The sequence below is a fragment of the Fukomys damarensis genome, unplaced genomic scaffold, assembly GCF_012274545.1.
Source record: "Fukomys damarensis isolate Sample0158 unplaced genomic scaffold, DMR_v1.0_HiC HiC_scaffold_13, whole genome shotgun sequence".
In the NCBI taxonomy this organism is placed as follows: domain Eukaryota; kingdom Metazoa; phylum Chordata; class Mammalia; order Rodentia; family Bathyergidae; genus Fukomys; species Fukomys damarensis.
In genome coordinates, this window is record NW_022900925.1 from 35,581,242 (window position 1) to 35,605,213 (window position 23,972).

At 53.2% G+C, this 23,972-nt stretch overlaps 1 protein-coding gene across 1 annotated transcript; it reads left to right on the forward strand.

Annotated features, from left to right (window-relative positions):
• Positions 1–2: 2 nt before the first annotated feature.
• Positions 3–23,152, forward strand: Socs7 (suppressor of cytokine signaling 7; the record flags this gene model as incomplete). Its single annotated transcript, XM_010620295.3, has 10 exons — positions 3–112; positions 6,679–6,743; positions 9,741–9,845; positions 10,240–10,341; positions 11,158–11,288; positions 11,704–11,872; positions 13,404–13,532; positions 18,974–19,109; positions 19,433–19,581; positions 20,399–23,152. Coding segments are annotated over 9 exons (1,068 nt in total), but the record flags the coding sequence as incomplete, so codon positions are not given.
• Between the last annotated feature and the right edge of the window lie 820 nt (positions 23,153–23,972).

Consider the following 23,972-nt stretch of genomic DNA (forward strand, 5'->3'; position numbering starts at 1 on the left):
GCTCGGGCGGTGGGGACGGGACCGGCAAGAGGCCTTCTGGAGAGCTGGCCGCCTCCGCCGCGAGCCTCACCGACGTGGGATGCTCTGCGGGTCGGGAGGTGGATGCGGGGAGGTGAGACCTGCCAGGGACTGGCGACAAACTCCCCCCCCTTTACTGCTAACTTGATCCTGGAAATGTTTAAGACAGGGTCTTCAACAGGAGAGCAGAAACGGGGCTAAAGGTGGCGACATCTCGCATTAGGTCAGAGTTAATTGTGGAAACAGCTTTCACTCTTAGTTCACATGGTGACACTTTTCAGCTAGTTAACATCTCCAGAGCTGGGAGAGGATTTGAACCCCCTCCCTCCACCACCACCTTGGTCCTCTTTGTAAGTGTTCCCAAGGGGTCCATCTACCCTTATTATAAGTTCTGCAGGGAATTGGCTGGAAATGTTTGGCCTTGGGGGTGAAAAGCTGGTGACCATCACCTAGCTTATTGTCATGGCCATGCCTTCTCCTTATCCTGTGTGCCTGCACCCCAGCCCTCCCACTCAACAGCAGAACGTTAGGGGTCAGCAGTCCACCGGGCCCCTCTGTTCAGTTGTGTGTTTTCATGGTGGTTCCTTAGACACACTTGCTGTCTCAAGCCTTTGTGCCAGCCACTGTCAGAAATAGCTGTCAGAAAATAGCTGTGCTCCAGCCCGTGTGCAGATCTACTATGAGTGAGGTTCATGAATTCTAGGCCAGTTAATGAAAATTAGACTTAGACATTGAGATTCCCCCTGCACTCCTGACATTTGACATCCAGGGTTAGGTCTACAGTGTTGGTATGGAAAGCTGTCAACTTGTGTGTCCGGGAAGTAGGCTTCCCTCGTGCCGACTTAGGAAGGCTGACACTGGTCTTGGTGTAGCTTTTGGAATAAATCCGTGAGACCTACTAAACCACACAGCAAAGCTGTACCACAGGTAGACCCTGTATGTTGATAACTTGCTGTGTGCCAGTCACTGGTGGGGGCTTAGGAAAGCTCAGCATGTCTGGAGCCCAGGAATTTGAATTTTTAAAAAGCTCTCCAGTTTCCTCCATGGAGATTGTCTTCTCAAGGGAACTTGGGGACTCCAGGAGAAAAATGTGGACAGGGTTTGGCTTTGTTGCTCTTTCTGAGCTGCTGCACCCGTGGGTTTATTTTGGGGATTGGGTCAAACCCAAACCCCCTAAGGAAATCAGCGTGGCCCCTTCACACCGGGCCAGTGTTTCTCCATTTGCCTCCGGATGGACTCATGCTGGGCGCTCAGGTCCTGAAAAGTGTGCGGCGCTGCTGAAGCAGCTTTTATTGTGGTAGGCTCTGCATTCGTGCTCCACTTAGCGATCCCGAGGAGACCCTCAGCTGGGGGTGGAGGGCAGGATCACCACTGTGGTAACGACACAGGATAGATTGCTAATTTTCTTAGGGTTTGTCTTTCCTTTGTTCTATATTGACCAGGCTTTGATCTAAGATTCCAGAGACGCCAGATACGAGGTGTGGCGTGAAATTAGCTGCTCTGTCTAATAGATTAGGAAGAGGAAGAAGCATGTAAGGTTCTACGGTTTTTTGCTTTTGGAAGCAGAATTTAATGGTCACTGGCTGCTCTGTCACCAAGCTTCACAATAAGCACAATACAGCTTTCTGCTGCAGAGCAAACAGGGCCGCACCTCTGCAAAGGAGCTTAGTTTAGGGCCCCGGAGAATTACATGTTTTGGTCCAAGGGCTTTTCCTGACGAGTTAAGAGAAAAGCAGGGAGTCTGCATGCACCTGTGGTGTGAGTGCTGTCGGGAGGCAGCGTGTGTGTGTGTGTGTGTGTAGCAGACGCCAAAGTCTAGGTTGCATTTAGAGCTGCGGCCTCGGCTATGAGATGGAAGCCAGTTGGTCATCTTCCAGCTTCCTTCCGTGCATCTGTAAAATGGGAGAGTGACGCTATCTTGCTGTCCCTGTAGGACTAGAATGAAAGCAGGAGAGGTCTAAGTGCAGTATTTTGTGCCTTGGGGAAGAGAAGCGGTACAATTGGACTGGTAGGTTTTTTTTCCCTGCTCAGGATCTGGTGCTGCTTGTTAGCTCCCCGCGGCTCACTACGTGCCAGTCTCGCAGGCAGCTGCGCAGCTGTGAGGAACGGACTGGGCCTGGCCAGGGTGGTTGTGATTTCTGTGGCTCTGCGAGTCCGCCCTGGTGGGAGGAAGGGAGAGCTGGGATTTGTAGCTCGTGCTCTTGCCTTGATGGGTAGGACCTGTGAGCAGTGAGAAATCTCAGTGCTTTGCCAAAGGGTGTGTGCCTTCCTCCTTGTTGTTGGTTAGGATTCATTATGGGCCTCTGCTGTGTAATTTGGGGCATTTACAGTAACCTCTAGGCATGTTTCTCTTTGCTCTTCTCCACATCTCCTTTTCCCATCTACCTTTCCCACAGCTGCCAACCAGAAAGTATGTCCTGTCGTCATTTTATGAGGCTCAGCAGTTTCCGTATTTTAACACTAAGCAAAACCCGACTTCTCTCAGATGCTTTAGAGTCTGCTGAGTGGACGTGCCTGGAGACACTGAGTGTACGGGCGGTAGGAATCAACTGAGAGAACGCTTTCTAACTAAAGTAAAACACGGGCCTGCCAACTGATCAAGTTTCTGTTCTGGGAACTGGGCTAGGCCTTGTACCACACATATGTCAGAATTCAGAGAGCTGGGCCTGATGCCCATGGGCCTCTGTGTAATATAGAACTTCGCTATTTCCAGAAAACCGGTGGAGTTCCCTGGTCTGCTTTACATATGTTGAGCTAATTGTCTTCCTTTGGATTTGGGGGGACATAGCACTTGAGCTACCCTTCTCGAATCACATAACACATACTTGGTTGGGAATGGGCATCTTTGTTCATTTTTCAAGAATTATTTTTTTAGCCGGGTGTGGTGGTGCACGCCGGTAACCCCAGCACTCGGGAGGCTGCGGCAAGAGGATCGCTACGAGTTCAAGGCCAGCCTGGGCTACATAGTGAGACCCTGTCTCAAAAACACAAAACAAAAATAGGTTTGTTTTTACTGACAGGAGGCTGTCCCTGGCAGTCTTCATAGTTGTGTGGTGGAAAATGGAGAACAACTCTGGTTTTCTGTTTGGGAAAAAAAGATGCAGTTTGGGACAGAGAGGTAGGCTGCCTTGGCACTGTGTGGGGCCCTGCTGTTCTGGGCAGACCTGGCAGGCAGGAGAAACCTTTTTCGCTGATTTCAGGGTCTCCTGAAAGGCATCTTTCTGTCATGGCGTGGCGTGGCATGCTGAGAGCAAAGTGGCTTTGTGTTGTGGTGAGGAACGTGTTTGGGTTTGTGGTCCACACTCTGTTGATCTTTTTGACTATTTTCCCAGAGTGGTTGTGCTTGATGAGCTCCCTGGCTCTAGAGATCTCTGCCCCCCCGGAGCCTTGTGTCCCTCCCTCCCCGCGGTCTGGCGGCGTCGTTTCCATGCTGGCCTCCCCTGGAAGTGTCCCGTCGGCTCTTCGGCTGCTTTCTGACGGACTTGGATCTGACCTTGCTGCACAGATGTCTGTGTGTTGGAACTAGACCGAGCACATGGTTTCCGAGCCCGCAGCGCATGAACAGACACTGGCTGTGACGGTTGGAAATGGCACGGGCTGCCTGGCTTGGTGCTGTGCTGTCGCGGGGCAGAGGTACATCGGGGCAGCCTCGTTTGGAAGTAACCTTGGGGAAGAGTATGTGTACGTCTCAGGGCGTCTTGTGGGGATGTACGGACAAGCGTGGGAGGGCCTTCCTATTTCAGTGCTTGTACTTTAGGTTTGAAGGGATTTGAGGCCTAGCCAGTGCTCCTGTCTTTGCCTTGCTGACCCATCGAGCCAGTGCTTCTAGCTCCGTAGCTCATAAATCTGTTACAGTACAAGCAGGAACGTGTAGCATCTTACCCACAGCCCCGTCACAGTGCTGATGCCTTGGAGGATTGGCCTGCGTCTTCTGCCCCTGTTTTATTCTGCCACAGGGGCATGGCCACCAAATCCACCCACCCCACCCTAGCCCTCAAGAGTCTCTGCTTCTGGATTCAAGGGGCCCACTGCCAGGGTTACAGCAGCTACCGTTGGAGCCCCAGTGCTTGTCAAGGTGATCTGGGGAAGAGTAAACAACAGGGGATGTAGTCTAGAGGGCTATTTATTTATTTATTTTTTTGGTACCGGGGATCAAACTTGGGACCTTGTGCTTGCAAGGCAAGCTGCGGAACCGCTGAGCCACATCCCCAGCCCTTAGAGGGTTAATTTAAAATGTATATCTGGAGTGGTGTCATTCATGTTGCTCTCCGAAATCAGCTCGTCAGCTTAGAATGGGCATTCTGGGTGTTTCCTCTACACCAAAGGGGCACAGAATCTGTGTACCTCAGTAACGCATGCTACCTGCGTGCATATCTCCAAGTTTAGCAAATGGGCAGAATGCTTTCGGCGCCTTGGAAGACCTGAGTGTTGCTTCCTGATTGCATTTTGCCCCTCCACAGGGTAACCACCATCCTCAATTTTATGTTAATCATTCCCTTGCTTTGTTTTTTTAATAGTCCTCTAGATTGGTCTTTTATGAATGACTGCCTGCCGTTAGGATTCTCTCAGGTCCTTGAGGCAGAAACTGCTTAAGGTTGTTAGGCAGGCTGCATCTCCCTGAAGAAGAGCCACACATTTTTACGATCAGTTTTTCAGCCTCATAGACCTTTTGCTCTTCACATCCAGCCACAAGGCACTGTTGTTTGCCAGGAAAAATCATCTTGGTGCTCTCAAATGGCTCTGCCTCGGTTTAGACTCAGATGTTTGTCTTTTTCTACATCCTAGAAACTCTGGTTTTCTTCTCCAAAATGCCAGGGGCGGGGGAGAAGACAAGCTGCAGTGCGAGGGCCCCTGAAGACGTGTGCGTTTGGCACGGACAGCGTCCCCGCATGGGCAGATGGCACAGTAGTGCGGCTTCCTCTGAAAAGAGGCAGGCAGCCAGGCGGCTGAGGTGTGAGCCTCCTGAAAGGCCAGTGCTCGGGCCTCGCTCGGGAGCGCCTGAGCAGCCTTCAAGCTCGTCTGGCGGCATTAGCTTCCTTCTAGGCGTTGGGATTGTCGGCGCCAAGCTGCAGCCGTCACAAGCGACTCTGAGCAAAGAGTGGCCGGTGCGGCTGTGCCTCTCATGCAGCCACTGCGGCGTGTGTCACTGCCTCTCCGCCGTTAGACCCTCAGGTCCAGCCTGGAGGAGGCTGTAGCACCAGTGTGCGGACGGGAACCACCAGATTTCAGCCCCTGCTCAGCGAGGGCTTCATGGGCTTGGAGTTTTCTCTGAATTCTGAGAAGCTCGTGCATCTGTGTCAAAACATAGGTGTGTAAGCATCTTCTGGAGTCACATAACTAAACAGGATTTCATTTTGGACTTTCTCTGCTTTTGCACCTCCCTCCAGTTGACAGTCAAAAAAGGTTGCAGTTTTTTTGCAGTCCTTCAGGCGAGAATAATTTCCTTTTTTGTTTGTTTGTTTGTTTGTTTTTTGAGACAGGGTCTCACTATGTAGTTGAGACTGACCTGGAACTTTTGTAGCCCAGGTTGGTCTCAAACTCACAGTGATCCTCCTGCCTCAGCCCCCGAGTTGCTGGGATTAATAGGCGTGCGCCACCACACCTGGCAGAGAGTAATTTTTGAAGGGGAGTCAGCTAAAATGTGTGGAATCAGGCACTGCAGTATTATAATTACAGCTGTAATACCTGGAGTCAGCTGGTCAGTTCTGAGGTGGGATTTTTAAGTCTGGTTTATTAAGGTATAATTTATTTGCCCCCAAATTTCTCCTTTTTAGGTGTCTAGCTCTGCTAATTTTGACAAACTTTAGTCATCAGAACTTCTGTCTCACTCAGTATGTAACCCCTTTCCGTCACTCACCAAATTACCCCTTAGTTAATTCAGTCAGCCTAAGATGTGTGTTTGGAGTCTGGCACATTTTTGGCCAGAAAACCTGAATTGGAGGTTTTTGGATTCTCTCATTTTTTGCTTTCAAGCCAGTCCAAATTGGTACAAAGTGAAGTTCCCTTTTGTGTGTAATCAAGAGGCGATCTGGGGAGGGGATGTGGCAGGGTGGGGATGGTAGGGCCCTTGCCTAGTGTGTGGCCCTGGGTTTCACCCCCAGCAACACGCACCCAGAGATCGGGGTTTTCAGTTGACCCCTGGAGCCTCCAGGAGGGGTCGTGGAGGGCTGTGTACCTGGGGTTCGAGGCAGAACCCCAGCTGTGCAGAAATCAGGGCTCTGTGGGTGAAGATGGCAGCGCCCCCTGGCCTCAGGCCAGAGTGTTCCGTGCTCCCTCTGCCCTCACCAAGCAGCCGCAGAGTGAAAGCCGCTCTGTGAGCTGTGCCTGTTCAGGTCTAGAGCCTTTTGCTTGACTCCCAAATGAAAATCAGCTTTGCCTCTGACTTCCTTCTTCTTGAAATGGACTTTATAATTACCACTCAAGGTGTTTCACTCTTTTAACTGCTGGGTTTGGAGAGCTCCAAAGGGATTTCTTATTGTTTTGTAGGTTGATGATTTGGTAGCCAAACCTATTTAAGGAATTGCCTTAATTATTTTGTTCTCCTTTATATTTTAGGCTCTATTACAACAGTGTTTTGTTTTCGTTGCATCTGGAATTGAGAGTGGCGGTGATTGAAATGCCCATATTCACGTCTCCCTTCTCTGTGTGTTCTCACCCCAGGAAACCCAGGTTGACGAGAACTCAAAGTGCCTTTTCTCCGGTCTCCTTCAGCCCCCTGTTCACAGGTAAAGGTAGCTTTTTCTTTCATCTGAGAGCAGGTGTGTTCTGAGACCTGTCGGGCCTTTTAGAGAGATCAGTGGCCTCATTTGCCTCCTGGGGAAGGGGTAAAATATTAGCTGATGGGATTCAGCCCCGGATAAGAAAAAGTTATTGGCAAGAACAAACTAAGGGCTCAGGTAAAGACATCCTGGGCTCTGACCTGTAGATCCAACCTGCGAGAGCAAACACGTCTAGGCCATCGAGGTGGAAACAAGACACCCTTCATTCTCTGGAGACTTGCAGGGGCTTCCGGCCTGTCTGCTCTCATCGCCTTCATCCCGCGCCCCTTGGGTGTGAGATGAGGCGGTTTTCAGGTGCACAGTGATATTCGTGTCCTTGGACGCTTTAGACACAGAGCTCAGGGCTGCTGCTTGGTGATTGGCAGCCCTGGCAGTTACAAGTGCTTAGTTCAGGGTCATCGCATATAAATTAAAAGTAGGAATTACAAATTCATGGGCTCTCTGCATAAAGGGCTCTTGAAGTCATATAATTCCTGTCCCTGTTTCCAAGGGAGTTCATAGATTATCTAACAGAAATGATCCCCGTATATCTGGTCTATTTTTAAAGACTTTGGGCAAGGGGATTATCCATTTTAGGGGCTAGCAGCTCCTGCAGCTGTTAGGGCTCTTGGTTGTATCTAATTTAAGCCTTTCCTCCTGCCATAGGGAGCGTAGTTGATAACATGGGAAGGCTGTTAAATGCCTGCTGGGTGGTGGGTAACTGCCTTCCTTTTTTAGTACCAGTGCTGGGCATTGAACCCAGGGCCTGACACTTGCTAGGCAAGTGCTCTGCTGCTGGACTACACCCCAGCCCTGCTCGTTTTGTGGGGAACTTTGTCGGAGAGGGAGAAAATCCCTTGGTGGAATGTGAAGCTCCTGACTGATAAGCTGTAGAAAAGGGAGTCTTTTCCACACTCAAGTCTTACAAACCGAGTACTCTCCTTGGTGTTGGTTGTGACCAAGAAGCCTTTTTTAAAACATCCCACTGCTAGGTGTGGTGGCGCACGCCCTTAATCCCAGCGTTTAGGAAGCTGAGACCGAGGATCACCGAGAGTTTGAGGCCAACCTGGGCCACATAGTGAATCCAAACTCTGTCTGAACTACATAGTGAGACCCTGTCTCAAACCCATTCCCTGAAAAACAAAACAAACTAACAAAAAAACTAAACACCCCACTGTCAAACTCCTTAGGGACTCTGTCCCTTAAAAGGTGACTGGAAGAATTATGACTTGGGAGCAGAGATGTCCAGGAAGATGTTAAGCCAGTGGAACCCCAGTGGGGTAGACTGGTGAGCTCTGAGAACAAGTGAGTTGGTCCCTGAATAGACATCTGCTGAGGGAGAAGATCTCTGTTCTTACCCCAGGCCTGAAATTCAAGAATCTTATCCTGTAGGCAACATGTCTTTCTAGCGAGTAATTATTTTCTCCTTAAAGTAAGTAACACCCACTCTGTAGTTTCAGGTTCAGTCTTGGCTCCCTTGAATTATGCCTTTTATTTAAGTGCTGTGCCTACAGCCAAGGTGCCTCTGACCTGTCCTCATCGCCGTTGGCTGGGATGGGGCGCTGCTTGGGAAGCAAAGCTCTCAGTTACCGACCCTGCTTCCTGCTTCCGGTGCTTTACTCAGGACTTCTAGAACTTTCTCCGTGTCCTTTTTTTTCCTCCTGGCAGGACTAGGGCCCGAACCTGGGATCTTGAACATGCTACACAGTGCTCTGTCACTGAGATCCCACCAGCTTTCTCACCCTCATTAGTGTTCAAGACCTTTACCAAAAAAATGCAGATTTCTGTAAACCTAGCTCCTGGCCTTTTAGAGATAATTGGTTTCCTCGTTTGTTTTGGTTTTTTAAGCTGGGAAGCATTAAAATATTAATTGAGGGGCTGATTCAATCCTGGATAAGAAAAAAAAATATTGGAAATAACACCCTAAAGGCTAAGTTAGAAAAATCCTAGGTCCTGGATCTGTCAGTCAGACCTGCCAAAATGAATGTATTCCAGGCCACGAAGGTGGTAATAAAGTACCCTTCATCCTTTGGAGACTCAAGTAGAGAGGGGTTGATGGGGTGGGGACGGCAGAGGCTGGAACTGTGTGACACTCTGGCAAGGAAGTGGAACAGTGTGCCACTCCTGCTGAGCTCCTGTTGCAGAGAGCTGCGTCTGAGCTCACCTGACCAGTGGCTGACTGGAAGTTTTAACCTTTCGGGCTGCGAGTGCACTTTCAGCCTAGGAAGCCTCCACCAGGAGGAACTAACTTACTTCCTTTTTTAATTTGTTTGTGGGACTGGGGTCTGAACCCAGGGCCTTGAGCATGCTCAGCAAGCATTCCACCACTGAGCCCTTTTTATTTTATTTTTGAGATAGGGTCTTGCTGAGTTTCCCAGGCTGGCCTTGGACTTATGATTCTCCTGCCCCATACTCCTGGGGAGCTGGGATTACAGGGACCACTGTGCCCTGCTATTCAACATCTTAAATGGTAGATTCTCTTTTAGCTAAATACTCTGGAAACTAGTTGGAGATAGCAAGCTAAGCTAACACTGAAAGTGTATCTGCGTCCAGCTTACCCCTCAGTTCCTCACGTTGCTTTTTCATGGTGCCTGTCCCCACCCCTGTCCCTTTGGCCTCATAGGCCACCTGCCTTGCTCCGTAATGCAGACATTGGTGTGCAAGTCAGTAAAGATATAGCGTGGGTTCCAATCAATAAAGACCTCTCGTGCAAGGTTGTAGGCCTGTTTCAGGGTAAGTCAGCGGCAGAACCAGCGTTAGATGGCCCCAGGTATTTCTCCCGAGAGTCCTTGGCCCTTCCTGGGATGAGGGAGTGACCAGTTTAAACTGACTGCGCTCGGGGTGGCTCCAGGCACAGGAGCATTGGATTCTGGCTTTGCTAAAGCCGCCTCCATCGCTTGCCCTTTGCTTCCTGTTGCTGTTGGGCGAGGGGCTTCGGTGATTTGCTTGCTTGTGCTCCCCCAGGTGAAACAGTGTCACTTGTGGATGTGGACATTTCTCAGCGGGGCCTGAGCTCCCCACACCCTCCAACTCCCCCTCCTCCTCCGAGAAGAAGCCTCAGCCTCCTAGGTACAGTCTCCCCGCTCTCTGCCCTTGCGCCCTGGCGGGAGGGGGCGCTCTTTGCCAGGAGCCCAGCGAACTTCTGGGTTTCCAGCAGTGACACAGCTCTTTCCTGCCCCCCGCCGTTGGAGGGGGCTCTCGACCTGGTGTCGCAGTACTGAGCTTCCATTCGTTAATTAGCTTTCTCTATGGCCACGAGCCACCACGGAGAATACTCGCTCCTGCTTCCTGAGCGAGGCCAGCCTTTTGCGTTCAGAGGATTACTGCCCTCTGTGCCAGAAGACGGTGAAGATTAGGGTGCCTCACCTCCGCCCCAGGCACAGCCAGGGCCCCTTCCCCTCTGCCTTTGCCAGCTCATTCCATGCTCATCTTCTGAACTGTGTGCTTTTGTTCTCTCTCCTAGATGATATCAGCGGGACGCTACCTACATCTGTCCTTGTGGCTCCGATGGGGTCTTCCCTGCAGTCCTTCCCCCTTCCTCCGCCTCCTCCGCCCCATGCCCCAGGTTAGCTTAGTTTAGAGGCTGACTTCCCAGAGTCCGGGCCAGGAGAGATCTGTCATGAATCAGTCATGAGAAAGCTGCATCTCTCCCCCTTGGCTGGGCCAGAACTCCTTGGAAATGAGGCTGAGAACTGTTTTTTTCTAACCCGTTCTCTTATGGAGGTGAATCTTCTCAGGAATAAAAGCATTGAATTTTTCATCTCTTGACTGCTGAGACTGGACTTCCAATCCTTGACTTAGCCCTCACTTAAGAAACCGCCTTAATGCCAGGGTAGTGAGGCGGTCTGCGGAGCCAAGGTTTCAGAGTGCTGTGGTTTTTCTAAGCCGTTAGTGTTTACTGCAGCCTTCTCAGTAAGTACCAAGCATTTAGTAGCCCGTGGCTGCCTTGCCAGCCCGCAGGACCCAAGGAATAAAATGAATGAAATCAGCATACTTTCTACTTGCCTGGCAAAGTCCTTACTTACTCTTCCTGGGCAAGTAAGCGAGTCACTATTTCCAAGGCTGCCTTACCGGCGCTTCACTTCGAGGTGGGAGAAGTTGGCGTCGCTCTAGGCTGGTGAAGGCCCCGAAGTAGTCACCTTAGTCAGGTTAGTGAGCAGCCGCCCCGGGGTGAACGCCCCGCCCATCCTTCACAGCTTACACAGCCACACAGCTTTTTGTTCCAGCCCATCCAGCTCTTCCCCACGCTTTGGCTTCCACCCTTTCCAGCTTAGCTTCTAATGCCTCGCCCCTCCTCAGTTAGCATCTCTTTGGGGGGCGGGTGTGCCTGGGGGTGGGAGCAGTGAGGGCCAGCGGGTGACGCGCCCGTCTTGCCCTCCAGATGCTTTTCCCCGGATCGCTCCCATCCGAGCCGCCGAGTCCCTGCACAGCCAGCCCCCCCAGCACCTGCAGTGTCCCCTCGACCGGCAGGACTCGAGCAGCTTCACGGCCAGCCTCCGCGAGCTGGAGCAGGTAGGTGCCGCCCTCCCTGCCGGCCCTGTGGGCTCCATTCCAGGCCCTTGGGATGGTTTCTAGAGGAGAGAGGTTTCCTGACCTCCGTATGGACGGTGACGCGCTAGCTCCATAAGAGATGTAGTGAGAACCGCAAAAAACAGACACGGGAGATGTCGTGGAATGGAACTGGGGGGCGACGCAGTGCACAGTGAAGGAGGGCTGACTTTGGTAGGTTGGCTGGTGCGGGTCCTCTTGTTTGTCGGGTCCTCGAGTCTTCTGTCACCTTGGGGGACTGTAACAGTACAGTGAGCCTGATGTTCTCTGGCGATGGTTGAGACCCTTCAAGTGGGGTAGGGTCCCCGTTAGGCTGTGCCCAAAACCTTGACACTGCTCCACTCTGTTAACTGCGTGGCCATTTCCTGTCTTTGACCAGTGTGGTTGGTACTGGGGGCCGATGAATTGGGAAGACGCAGAGATGAAGCTGAAAGGGAAGCCGGATGGCTCTTTCCTGGTGCGGGACAGCTCTGACCCTCGGTACATCCTGAGCCTCAGCTTCCGGTCCCAGGGCATCACCCACCACACTAGAATGGAGCACTACCGAGGTGAGTGCCGGGCAGTGAGGGGCTTCTCCCCGCCGCCCTCCCCTGCCTCTTCCTAGGAAGTGTTTAGAGGAGTAGGACTAGACCAGGGGCCAGGCTCAGACTTGCTCCCTGTGGAAGGAGTGCAGCAGGGAAGGGAGAGTAAGGGCTCCATTCGGGCCCCCTCAGCATCTTCTCCCCCGAGTGCGGGGAGCAGAACCGCGCTGGGCCGGCACAGCTCTCCTAGTCGTAATTCGGAGTTAAACGTCGCATCCAGAGGCCCTGTGCGGCTCCTCCTCTGAGTCTCCGCTAGTCCAGGCAGTGTGTGGTGAGGCTGCCTCTCCTGGTCGGGTCTGTGGTCTCGGGCAGCCCTCCTCGGGATGCGGACAGTCGGTGGGATCAGTGCCTGAGACCCTCTGCCGTCCCGGCGGCCCTGCCTCGTTTGTGGGGTTTCTCGTCCGGACACCGAGCAGCCGACCTGTTAGACGTGGCTCTCTAGATGGGTCGTGCACTGGGCATTCTGATGGTCGTTGGTAGGAGGGCTGGAAGTACATCTTCTGTCAGGATCCCTGCGTAAAGTGGGCCGGTTTGCTGTCCCCGCGGTCTTGCCGTGCACAGCTCGGCCTCTCGGGGAAGAGCCTCTGCCTCGCTCCTCCCGGGCGCTGTGACGTCTTCCCCACCCTCGGCTCCTGTCCCGTGGACTAACTCGCCCATTGCTTGTGAGACAGGAAGTAGCTGCGTAGGTCAGTAGTTTGGGTGGTGGTTTCTTCCACCCTACTTAGCCTAGGGATGTGTGAAGAGAAAGGAACTTGAGTCCAAAGGCCTAAGAATGAGTGTGTGGGGTGCTGCTTATTTTCCTGCAGTTCCTAAAATCCAAAATTAAGTGGACAAAACTAAAGTGCAGAAGATCATTTCAGAGTGAAGCATTTTGTCAAACCTATGAGATGACAAGGACCGGGCCATGGGAATGGCAGGTAAATGCTTGGCCTTGAAGCTCCTGCTAGGTGAGATGCCAAGAGCGCAGTCCTTTCCAGTAGTTCTGCAATTGCTTTTTATTCAAACGACTTTTCTTCCTTGAGTCAGTGGAGTCCACAGTGGAAGCCTGTGGGCTTCTGGCGTCCAGTCTGTCCGCGCGTTTGCCTTCATCCTTTTCGACACTACTTGATATTCCCTTGGGAGTAGCAGGGGACTCAGGTCTGCCGTTCTCCAGAGCGATGAGCAGCCCTCCTTCGCGTCCTCCTTGTTGGCTGTGCTTTTGGAACATAGTCCTTTTCTGGACTTGTTTTTATTTTTTAATGCTCATCTTGACAGAATCTTTTTATATTTTTTCTGATGTAAATTTCTTATTTATTTAATAAAAAGATTTGAAGGCATCATTTCTGTCTTACTCAGTTGAGGTAACAGCCTCCTTCCCACTGACTGGGATAAATAGGAACAGGTGGCTTCGGGTACCTTGGACCCAGCGTCCCCAGACGGCTCTCCCCAAAGCCAGAATCATTGTCATACCATTTTGAAGGACGGTTGTAGCTTTGCACTTCTTCGTTTTCCACGGCAGGAACCTTCAGCCTGTGGTGCCATCCCAAGTTTGAGGATCGCTGTCAGTCTGTGGTGGAGTTCATCAAGAGAGCCATCATGCACTCTAAGAACGGGAAGTTCCTCTATTTCCTGAGGTCCAGGGTTCCAGGTAAGGCGTGTTGTGCTCACTGTGTGGCTCATCTGGGGTGCGATCCAGTGTGGCGTCAGGGTGCCCACCCGCAGGCAGAGGCCGTGCTTCCTGGGTGGGTTTTCCTGGAGCCCGGCGGCCTGGCCGGGCCTGTGTGTGCGGCCCCCGCGCTCCTCTGTGAGGAGACCCTCCCGCTGACTTCCGGCAGTGTGAACAGGGCCACTCCGCATGTCTCCGTCTCGCGGCAGGCGACTTGGAGCTGTGTGTGAAGCAGGCCCCTTGGCGGGGGCACAGGGACAGTGAGGGCGCGGTCGCAGGAAGAGGTGTGAGTGCGCGGGATGGATCGCCCTGGGCTGCTGGACCACGGCGGCCGGTCTCCCCTCAGAGAGCGGAGGTTCATCTCCTTCCTTCCGAAGGTTGCTGCACAGACTTCTCTCCCTCTGGTGCCCTGCTGTTCCCAGGCTGGTCTTGGGGCTCTGCCTGCTCAGGATGCTGTCTGGGTCATCTCCGGTGCCGGGGAGAGGGCTGGTGTGGAGGGCCTGCTTGTGCAGCGCTGGGTAAAGCACAGGGACACGCGCAAGGACAAGAACAGCTGGAGACAAGAACTCCGTGCTTTCCCCTTGAATCCAATTCAGATCCTTCTTTTTTGGTCCTGGGAATTGAACTTGGGGACTTGCACTTGCCAGGCAGATGCTGCACCACTGAGCTACATTCCTGGCCCTTTTTTCTTTTGTCTTGTTTTTTCCTTTGTTGTTTGTTTTGAGACAGGTTCTCTCCATATAGTTCAAGTTGGTCTTGAACTCAGTGTGTAGCCCAGGCTGACCTCAAACTCGAGGCTATCCTCCTGCCTCAGCCTCCTGAGTCCTGAGACTACAGGGATGCACCACCAAATTTAGATTCTTAAGTAGGATGTCGAGACGAGATGTTGCTCTGAAAAGTAGGAGTTGCCAAAACGCCTCTGGCAGGACATCAGGAGCAGGGCTGAGCCAGGTGACAGGAGTGTTTGTACAGTTACGGTGTGACAGCTGTGAACTGTGTTAACTCTCACTTCTTTTAGTCCTCGCCTTGGTGCTGTCAGCATTGTCACTCCCAGGCAGGTGACTCTAGGAATTGGCCCTGCTTGGCAATTTTGTAAAGTTTGTGGTTTTGGGGTGTTTATTTCCTGAACATGTTATTTATAAGAGTATGAAAAACTGGCCACATCACTGCCTCCACGAGCCATAGTCTCACAGAGGGGCCAGGCAGAAGGGCAAGAGCACGACACCAGTGTCCCCTAGCCAGGCAACACCGTGGGAAGGGCTCAGCCCTCGAGCGGCTCCTCCTGCAGTTGTGCCCCACACACGCCTGCACCCAATGTCCTCACCCTGAGCCGTGCCCCGGTCAGGTGTGTTTTTTATTTTGAGACAGAGCCTCCCTAAATTGCTAACCTGCTCAAACTGGGCTCAAACTTGCAACCCTCCCTGCCTCAGCCTCCTACACTGCTGGGACCACAGGCGTGCACCAGAGCTTGTTAATAGGCAGAGGGTGAATGGTCTCCCCACTGAGCTACATCTCCAGCCATTTTTTATTTTGAAACAGGCTGTTAAATCACTAAGTCCTTCAGGCTGGGCTTGAGCTTTCGATCCTCCTGCCTCCGCCTTCCAGGGTCCTGGGATCACAAGTGTTCTTTCTTGTGCCTGGCTTCGTGCTTCACCCTTTCAGCAAGGCTGTGCCTATGGGAAACACATCATGTCTAATCCTCTCTCTTTGATCTTAGCAGCCCTTTGTTGGAGGCAGCAAAACGGTGATATTCATCACTTTCTATTTATTAGATTGTTTTAGGGGTCGAATTTTTTTGTACCAGGGATTGAACTCAGGACCTTGCATTTGCAAGGCAGGCGCAGTGCCACTGAGCTAAATCCTGGCCCTTGAGGTCGAATTTTGCTGCTTTGTCGAGGCTGGCTTCAAATTCCTAGGTGTAAGTGACCCTCCTGCTTCGGCCTTTGAAGTAGCTAGACTACTGGAAAAAGCCGCTGTCCTCAGCTCTTAGCCTGAATAATTCTGTATAGACATTTCCTGTCATCTGTTTTTGTGTGCCAAATTTATATGGGGAAAGCAGATATGTTCTTTATTCTTCTCCTGTATTTACCAGTTTTGAAGGCAGTAATCTGGTTCTCCATCAGGAATCACTTAAAAAATACTAATAGGCACTCACAGGATTGCGAAGCCATGATGTGTGCTGCCGTGTGGATCTGGCGTGGCCCCTAAGGCTGTGGTCCTGTGGGAAGCAGGCCCGAGGAAGTCAGGGACCTGGGTGTCCTGGGAGGACATTGGCCCAGCCGCACCCCTCTGTCTGCCACCTGGGTGCCTGGCGGTGGGCGCTCCCGCAGTGGGCAGACCTCCTGAACCTGCAGCCAGAACGAGCCTGTCCCCTTCACAAGCTGGGCACTCCACGTTTGGTACAGGGCCGGAAAGATGACTGCCACTGGCCAAACTCTGATTCGCAGCACTAGAAGAAACCCCAACAGTCATCTGTTGAAAGTGTGCGATTCAGTGGTGTCCAAGTCAGAACCTTCTCTCTTTCCTCGTTTGGTTTTTTTGAGAGAAGGTCTCAGTTCGCTGTGTAGTCTAGGCCGGGCTTGGACTCAGCAATCCCCCTGCCTCAGCTTCCTGAGTGCGGGGATGACAGGTGTGCACCATTGCACTTTGTTTACCATAAGTTTTGAAGTTGAGAAATACATTCTTTTTCAAGATTATTTTGGCCATTTTGGGTCCCTTGCATTTCCACATGAAGTTTTAGATTGTTGTATTGATTTTTAAAAGAAGCCATCTGGGACTTGGATAGGGATTAAGTTATGTCTGTATATTGAAATGGGGAGCATTGTTAGCACTATTAAGCCTTCTGATAACATGAATATGGGATGTTTTTCTTTTTTGTGTTTTTGTTGGTTTTTTTTTTTTTTTAACTAGGGATTGAGCCAGACATAGTGGTGCGTGCCTATAATCCCAGCACTCGGGAGGCTGAGGCAGGAGGATCACTGCGAGTTCGAGACCAGCCTGGGCTACATAGTGAGTTCAAGGACAACCTGAACTACACAGCAAGACTCTGTCTCCAAATAGATAAATAAATAAATAAATAAAAAAACTTGAGTTTGAACCCAGGACCTTCACACTGAGCAACATCTCCAGCCCTTTTTAAATTTTGAGGCAGGGTCTTCCCAGGTTCCTAAGTTTCCCAAGCTGGATTTGAACTTGAATCCTCCTTCCTCAGCCTCCCAGAGCACTGGGTCACAGGTGTGCCCCACCACATCTAACACTTGTTCACTCAGGTCTTATTTAAACACTTTGGACAGTGTTCTGTAGTTTCTCATAGTGAAAATTTTGTACTCTTTTGTTCAAGTTATTCTTAAATATTTGATTATTTTTAAAGCTATTATAATGGTTTTCTTAATTTTAACTATTTTTAGGTTGTTCATTGCTACTTGCTTTTTTTTTGTTTTTTCTTTTTTGAAACAGGGTCTCCCTATGTAGTTGAGACTGACCTGGAACTCACTATGTAGCCCAGGCTGGTATCCAACTCACAGCGATCCTCCCGCCTCAGCCTCCCAAGTGCTGGGATTACAGGCGTGTGCTACCATGCCCAGATCTACTTGCTTTTTGTGTATCCATTTTATATCCTACAACCTTGTCAAACTAATTCAGTGGTACTATGTATTAATGTATGTATGTACGTATTATTGAGACAGATTCTCACTATGTTGCTTAGGCTGATCTTGAACTTGTGGCAATTCTCCTGCCTCAGCCTCCCCAGTACTGGGATGACAGTCATAAAACACCATGCCTGGCTGTATTTCTTTTTAAATCATGAAAATAACATGTAGGAAAAAGGCCAGAGGCGCGTGGGCCTTGTGTGGGAAAGTGAATCTTCTGCCTGCCCTCTTCCTGCCCGGCTCCCCAGAAGTTCATGGTCAGCAGTTCATTGTGTTTCCCTGAGGCTGGCTCAGGCTGAGGAGCTGAGCAGAGTAGTAAGCAACGGTGCCGCCGTCCAGTCCCATCCCTCCCTGGTCCTCGAGCCGTAGGTGTCTGTCCGGGCTTTCTTGCCACTCCTCACCACTCCTGTTTGTGTGCCCTACACCCCGCGTGCTCATTCTCTGGGTTCGAGGGAGACCAGGCGGATGGTCAGGTGGATACCGGGGAGCATCGCAGAATGCTTAGGTGGCAAAGGCCCTGGGAGTCCGCGGGAGCGGCACGAACGGCGGCCAATCCCTGGAGCTGTCTGCTTGTCCTGGCCGGATTTCTGAAGGATACCGTTAGACCAGGAATACGAAGACACAGTGAACCCAGAATAACTTCTCAAAACCAGTTGAGTGAAGTATATTCAAGAATGAAAGCGGTGGGCAACAATTTTTTCTTTTGGTACCAGGGATCGAACTCAGGCCTTGTTGTTTGCGAGGCAGGCAGCGGCACCACTGAGCTAAATCCCCGGCCCTGTAACAATTTTTTTTAAATGGAGAGGCCCCCGGGAGGGTGTGGAGCACCGTAGTGTGTTACAGAGCCGTCCTGGGGGCCGGGAGGGTTAGGGAAGTGACAGTGAGGCCTCCCCACCGCTGGCCACGCCCAGGCCTCAGTCTCCCCCTGCTCCTCGGGCGCAAGGGTTCACCTGAGTGCAGCTGTGGTTTAAATGCCTTTGAAGATGGGCTTGTCAGTGGTGGTGTTTGTTTGTGAGAAAGTCGGTGGTCAGCAGCCATGGGAAGACCTGGGGAAGCATCCGCAAGCCTTATTTGTTTTCATGCCTTCAAAGCTTTCCAACTGTTTGAAACTTAACCCCAATAATGTGGATCTTTTCCAGCCAGGTTTGTCTACAGAATTTCATTTGCTCTGACAGCGGCTGAAAAGGCAGTTCTCCAAAAGGCTTTTCATTTCAGGTTCTTTCCCAGTACTGCGCTCGTGACCCTCCACTGTCCCGTTTATTGAAGCCGAGATGTTCCCCATCCCTTTGAACCTGTTTCACAGTCGCCTGCCCCCGCCGCCGTGGGTGTCGGTTCTGCCATGTTTGCGTCACCCACTGTTGGAGGGGGTGATGCGCCCCTGCAGCCTCGCTGTGGCCTCTGTGTGCTGAGCGAGCTCTGACTCCAGCTTGCCTGAGCTATCTCAGCTCTGGTTCTTCAGCTCAATGTGGTGGGCACGCCTGTGATCCCAGCACTCAGGAGGCTGAGGCAGGAGGATCGCTGTGAGTTTGAGCCCAGCCTCCTGAATAAACAAAACAAGAATGGTACTGGGGAGGCCGTGAGCAGAGGAAAGGTCATTCCCTTGAAGGTGAAACATGTAATAACCCTTCTGCAAGGGGGCAGCAGCAGCCCTCTGTGGACCAGCTGTGGCCCGGATTCTGTCCCTGCACTGAGGAGGCCCCACCCACCCTGTTCTTTCCTGAGCCATGTGTGCCCAGTGGTGTGTCCCTGAGTGTCCCTTGTCTCTTTCTGAAGGGCTGCCTCCCACGCCAGTCCAGCTGCTCTACCCCGTGTCCCGATTCAGCAACGTCAAGTCCCTCCAGCACCTTTGCCGATTCCGGATCCGACAGCTTGTGCGGATAGATCACATCCCGGATCTCCCGCTGCCGAAGTACGGAGGTGCAGGGTGCGGGAGGAGCTGCCCACAGGGACAGCCTGCTTCAGAGGTCACGGCCCGGAGTGGGGAGTGTGCGGGTCCAGTGCACAGTGCAGGGGGCGAGGGCGTGAGGGCGACAGGTGAGGCGAGGCTGGTTCCTCAGGGTGGCGGAGTCTTGGGTGTGGCCCAGCCGCACAGGGCAGGCAGAAGAAGGTTGAACAGGGAAGTATTTCTGGTCTATTTTGAGGCAGGTGGCAGCACCCCTGAGCTGAATCCCTGACCCTTCTGTCTATTCTGTGCAGATAACATTTTGTGTCTTTCTTGTTTGTTTTTCACAGACCTCTGATCTCCTATATCCGAAAGTTCTACTACTATGACCCTCAGGAAGAGGTATACCTTTCTCTAAAGGAAGCGCAGCTCATTTCCAAACAGAAGCAAGAGGTGGAACCCTCCACGTAGCGAGGGCCTCTGCCGGTGACCACCAATGGTAGGCCTGGGGGCCGTGTCGCGCCTCATACCCGCCCTCCAGCCCCATGCGACACCTGCCATGGCGTTACAAGTCTGAGCATGGCCACAGAGCCCCTTTAGGAGAAAGCAGACAGACATGAACGGCTTCACGTTTGCCAAGCTGGAGGTCGAGGTGGGAGGATCAAAAGTTTGCAGCCAGGGCTAGGAATGTAGCTCAGTGGCGCCGTACTTTCCTGGCAAGTGCAAGCTCCCAAGTTTGGTCCCTGGTACTGGCAAAAAATCTTGCAACCTAACTGGGAATTTAGCAAGACCCTGTCTCAAAAATTTTAAAAAGCCTGCTGGGTATGGTGGCACACATCTGTAATCCCAGCACTCAGGAGGCTGAGGCAGGAGGATGGCCACAGGTTCAAGGACAACCTGGGCTATGTAATGATACCTTGTCTCAAAAATCAACAAAAATTTTTAAAGGGTGAGGGGATTGAGACATAGCTCTGTGATAGAGCACCCTGGGTTCAATCCACGGTACTGCCAAAAAAAATTCTGTGGAAGCCAAATACTAGTGTAGGTGAGAACACTCAAGTGTGACAAAGTGTGCTGCTCTCCTCTGGCCTCCATGATCTCCCCACTTTTACACAAATTGTAGAGAGCAGGAAACCAAAGGAGAAGAAGTGTTCGTGGAGGGTGGTCAGACCTGCCTTTAGCTGTGGTAGGCGCCCTCCGTCGGGGCGCCCCTCAGCAGGCACCCTGCTGGCAGTGCCCCGGCTCTCAGTGCGGGCTTGTCCACCGCCAGCGTTGGTTCTGCTGTTCTACTAATGGGCTTCTCCCTCTTCCCCCAGGCATTTGGTAGTCAAGCTCCGGTCTGAAGAACCCAATGACGTTAGCATGAAGAGGAGGAGGCGGAGGAAGAGGGAGCGGAAGGGTTGGGATTCCCTCCGTGGGGACGGGACTCGGTCCCGCAGCCTCCTGGTGTGAGGCTCTAGTCACACCCACCCTGAGGTGCCGGACGGGAGGGCTCCTGGGAAACTGGAAGAAGTCTCAACACTGTTTCTTTTCAGAAGTTTTGTTTTTGATCTTTGCGTTTCTCAGTATGGAAAACAGATGGAAGTGGGGGGAAGGGCGCGCAGGTCCAGAGAGGGCGAGGAGGGCCCGGCCGAGCGGGTATCGGGAAGGGCACAGTAGGACTGGGAGCTCCCAGGGCGTGAAACTCCCGCTCCTCAGCGCCAGTGTCAGCGCTGGAAGAAGGGGTGGGGCGTGGTCCTGTTCCTCTCCTTCAAGGCTTCAGAGTTTAATTTAAGAATCACCTTTCATGGAAGCCATGTCAGTTCGTTTTACTTAATCCCGTAGGCTCTGGGACTTGGAGCAAACCGTCTCCTTCCACCCTGAGGCCGCCCCCCTTGGGATGCCGGATGCTGTGGTCCTCTGTCTGCTTGGTGCTTCCTGAACCCCTGAGCCGCCAACGGCGGGGTCCTGTCCTGCTCCCAGGTTCCCTGTGGCAAACCATCGCCCGGCTTCAAGCCGCCGTGTCCTCCGGTGTCTGCTAGCTGGACAGCGGAAGGGCGGGAAGGGGCAAGGCCGGGCTCTGCCCTTCTCAGGTGGCCTCGGGAGGCCCGAGTCCGGCAGAGGAGCGCAGCCCATCTCGTGTCTCTGGGGTCCTTCTCCCGGACGGGCTGTCACCCCCTGCACCCCCAAGCCATCCACGGCCCTCGTCCGAGTCTGGGAGGTGGCCTGTGAGGGCTGGAAGGAGGGAAGGGGCGCTGCTTCTCAGTCGGGGACTGCAGGGGCAGGGTGTGCTCCGAGGCCGCCTCCTGGGAGCGGTGACTCCGCTGTGCCCCGGCACTTCCCGGACTCCTCAGCAGGAAGCACTGGCCTTGCCCCAAGCCCTGGGCGAGTACCCTGGGCTGGGAAGAACCTGCGGCACGGCACCGGAACACGCTGCCTGGGGGCCCGGCCCTGCTCGGCTCCGCCCCGGGAAGACATCGCTGGCCGAGGGAGGTGTGCTGACCCCAGAGAGGCCCCTCGCTGTCTGCAGGAGAGCTGCGAGTGGAGTCTTGAGTGGCCGAGAGGAAGCCATCTGGGATCCCCGTTCAGCCGCGGAAGTTTAAAAGTACCGTTTGCGTGGCTCCGGACTAGGTCCTGCGGAAGACAAGATCACCGGCCTGAGGGGCCCCTCTGGTGACGGCCACCTGCGAAGTCACTGGAGAGGAGCGAGGAGTGGGGAGACCAGATGGGCGGGAGCTCTGCGGGGAGGCCGCCGAGGCGAGGCCGAGAAGGGAGAGAAGGGACCGAGACGGAGTCCGCAGCGCCTCCCTCAGCCTGTGCAGCCTCGGGCCCTCACAGCCGCATCTTGGGGTCCAGGCTGGAGCCAGTCAGAGGCCCTGCACCCCTGTGAGCCCGGTTTCTGCCGGAGAATCCACACACTCAGGAACAAAACCAGACCTGGCAGAGGCGCCTGCTCTGTCCCCCAGGAGAAAGCTGAGCTTCGGTTGTCTGTGCCTTCCTCGGCAGAGGGGCTGCAGTTGGCCCTGTGTGGGTGACGAGTGCGGGACACGTGCAGGGCAGGGTGGCGGGGCCCGCCCTCCCTCCCAGCCACCGCTGTGCTGTCCAGGCCGCGGGTGGGCCGGGTCAGTGCCCTCCGGCCCTGCGTGTGGGACCCGCGTGTGACTGGCCTGCTGCGGCCCTGAGGATGAGCCGTGATGACAACTGCTACAACCTGCTGTTCCTTGAAATGCGGTGCCCAGTTGGCACGAGTAGGAGGGATGTGGGGGACTAGATAAGTGGGTGACGGCTGGCCTTAGAGTTGGGGGACGCTGGTGATGATGGAACGGAGCTGCCTCTGTGTTCCCTGCTCCTCCCTCCTTTCCCCTGGGGTTCGGTGCGGCTTGGCAGGAGGGGTGGCTGGGTGTGGGTCGCTGCGGGAGCTGGCAGTGCCGCGGTGGGGGGCAGCTCCCAGCCCTGCTGTGGCCCAGAGCCAGGGGCCAGGAGCCAGGATTTCGGGATGGGGTCCTGTGGCTGCTGTGTGTCGTCTCCATCTGGGGGCCGGGGAGCCTGGCTGGTCCCCAGTGCTGAGATTACCACGCCCCTGCGTGGAGGGGAGGGGGTTCGCGTTAGACATTTTCCCTATGGGAATCCTTGGGCTTGGGTTTGTGGGGAGGGGAATGGGTAAGTGGTTTTGATCTCTGATTGTCCACACAGCTGTCCTCACACTGAGTTGTGCTATTGCATACATGTAGCCATCTTTGTTTTCACTGCAGCAGTGTTTATCAGTAGTTCAAATGATTTATTTGCTCCTGGGGAGTAAAACCTTTTTTATTGAAAAAAGAAAAAAATAAAAAGAGAGAAACGTCCCCATTATGATAGCTGTAGGATTATGGGGCCACAAGGTCCAGTCTGCAAGTCCCCGTTGTGAGTCCTACTGGGACACTGGAGCCTTCGTGCCCAGCACAATGGATAGGAGGCCGAGGGGCCAAGTCACAGACGGGCACTGGGGACTTGGGTGCCACAGTGATGAGACAGGAATGGGTTGCATTTAAAATACTGATTCAGCTGGGCGTGGTGGCACAGGCCTGTAATCCCAACACTCGGGAGGCTGAGGCAGGAGGATCGCTGTGAGTTCGAGACCAGCCTGGGCTACGTAGTGAGTTCCAGGTCAGTCTCAACTACATAGTGAGACCCTGTCTCAGACAAACAAAATACTGATGTCTGCTGGAGGAAAAACTAATTTCCCTGCGGATCCCACATCGCCTTTGTCCTTGCCCTTGCTTCTTGGCCTCTGGCAGGTGTCGCCCGGTTTCTTCTGCTCCCTCCCTGTCCCCTCTGCACCTTCACCCCCCACCATATCTACCTCCCGGAAGCCAGTCCTGCATGCTGAGTGCCCTGCGCCCCCATTCATCTCAGTGGGGTTCAGGGGACCTAGAACTGCCCCCCAGCCAAGAGGCACCGGGCAGGCGGGCAGACGTGAACACGAGGTTGCAGCTGGACTGCGATCATGGCTGCTCCTGGAGGTGGTGTAAGGACGGGGGACACTCGCGCTGGGCTGCAGCCCCACTCCCTCACCGGCTCTGACGTGCAGGCTGGTTGAGGACACATCTGTCCCTGGTGCTCCCTCGAGGGATGAGCAGGACCAGGGCCTCACTGCTGCTGGACGTTCTGGTTGTTGGCGAGGACCTCGAGGAAGAGGGGCAGCATCCTGGCCCGGTAGTCGCCAGCTCTTGGCCGCTCCTGCAACCACTGCGACCTCAGCCACCCCTGTCTCCCAAGCCAAAGCGTGGCCTGGCTTTTGTCTGCCCATTTAATTGTCCTTTTCTCTCCCTTTTTGTGCTTAATTTATTAAAATAGTTGCTGTATAATTTATTTTCATAAACTATAAGAAATGACTAAATGGTTAAAATAGACTTGCAGGCCAATCTTAAA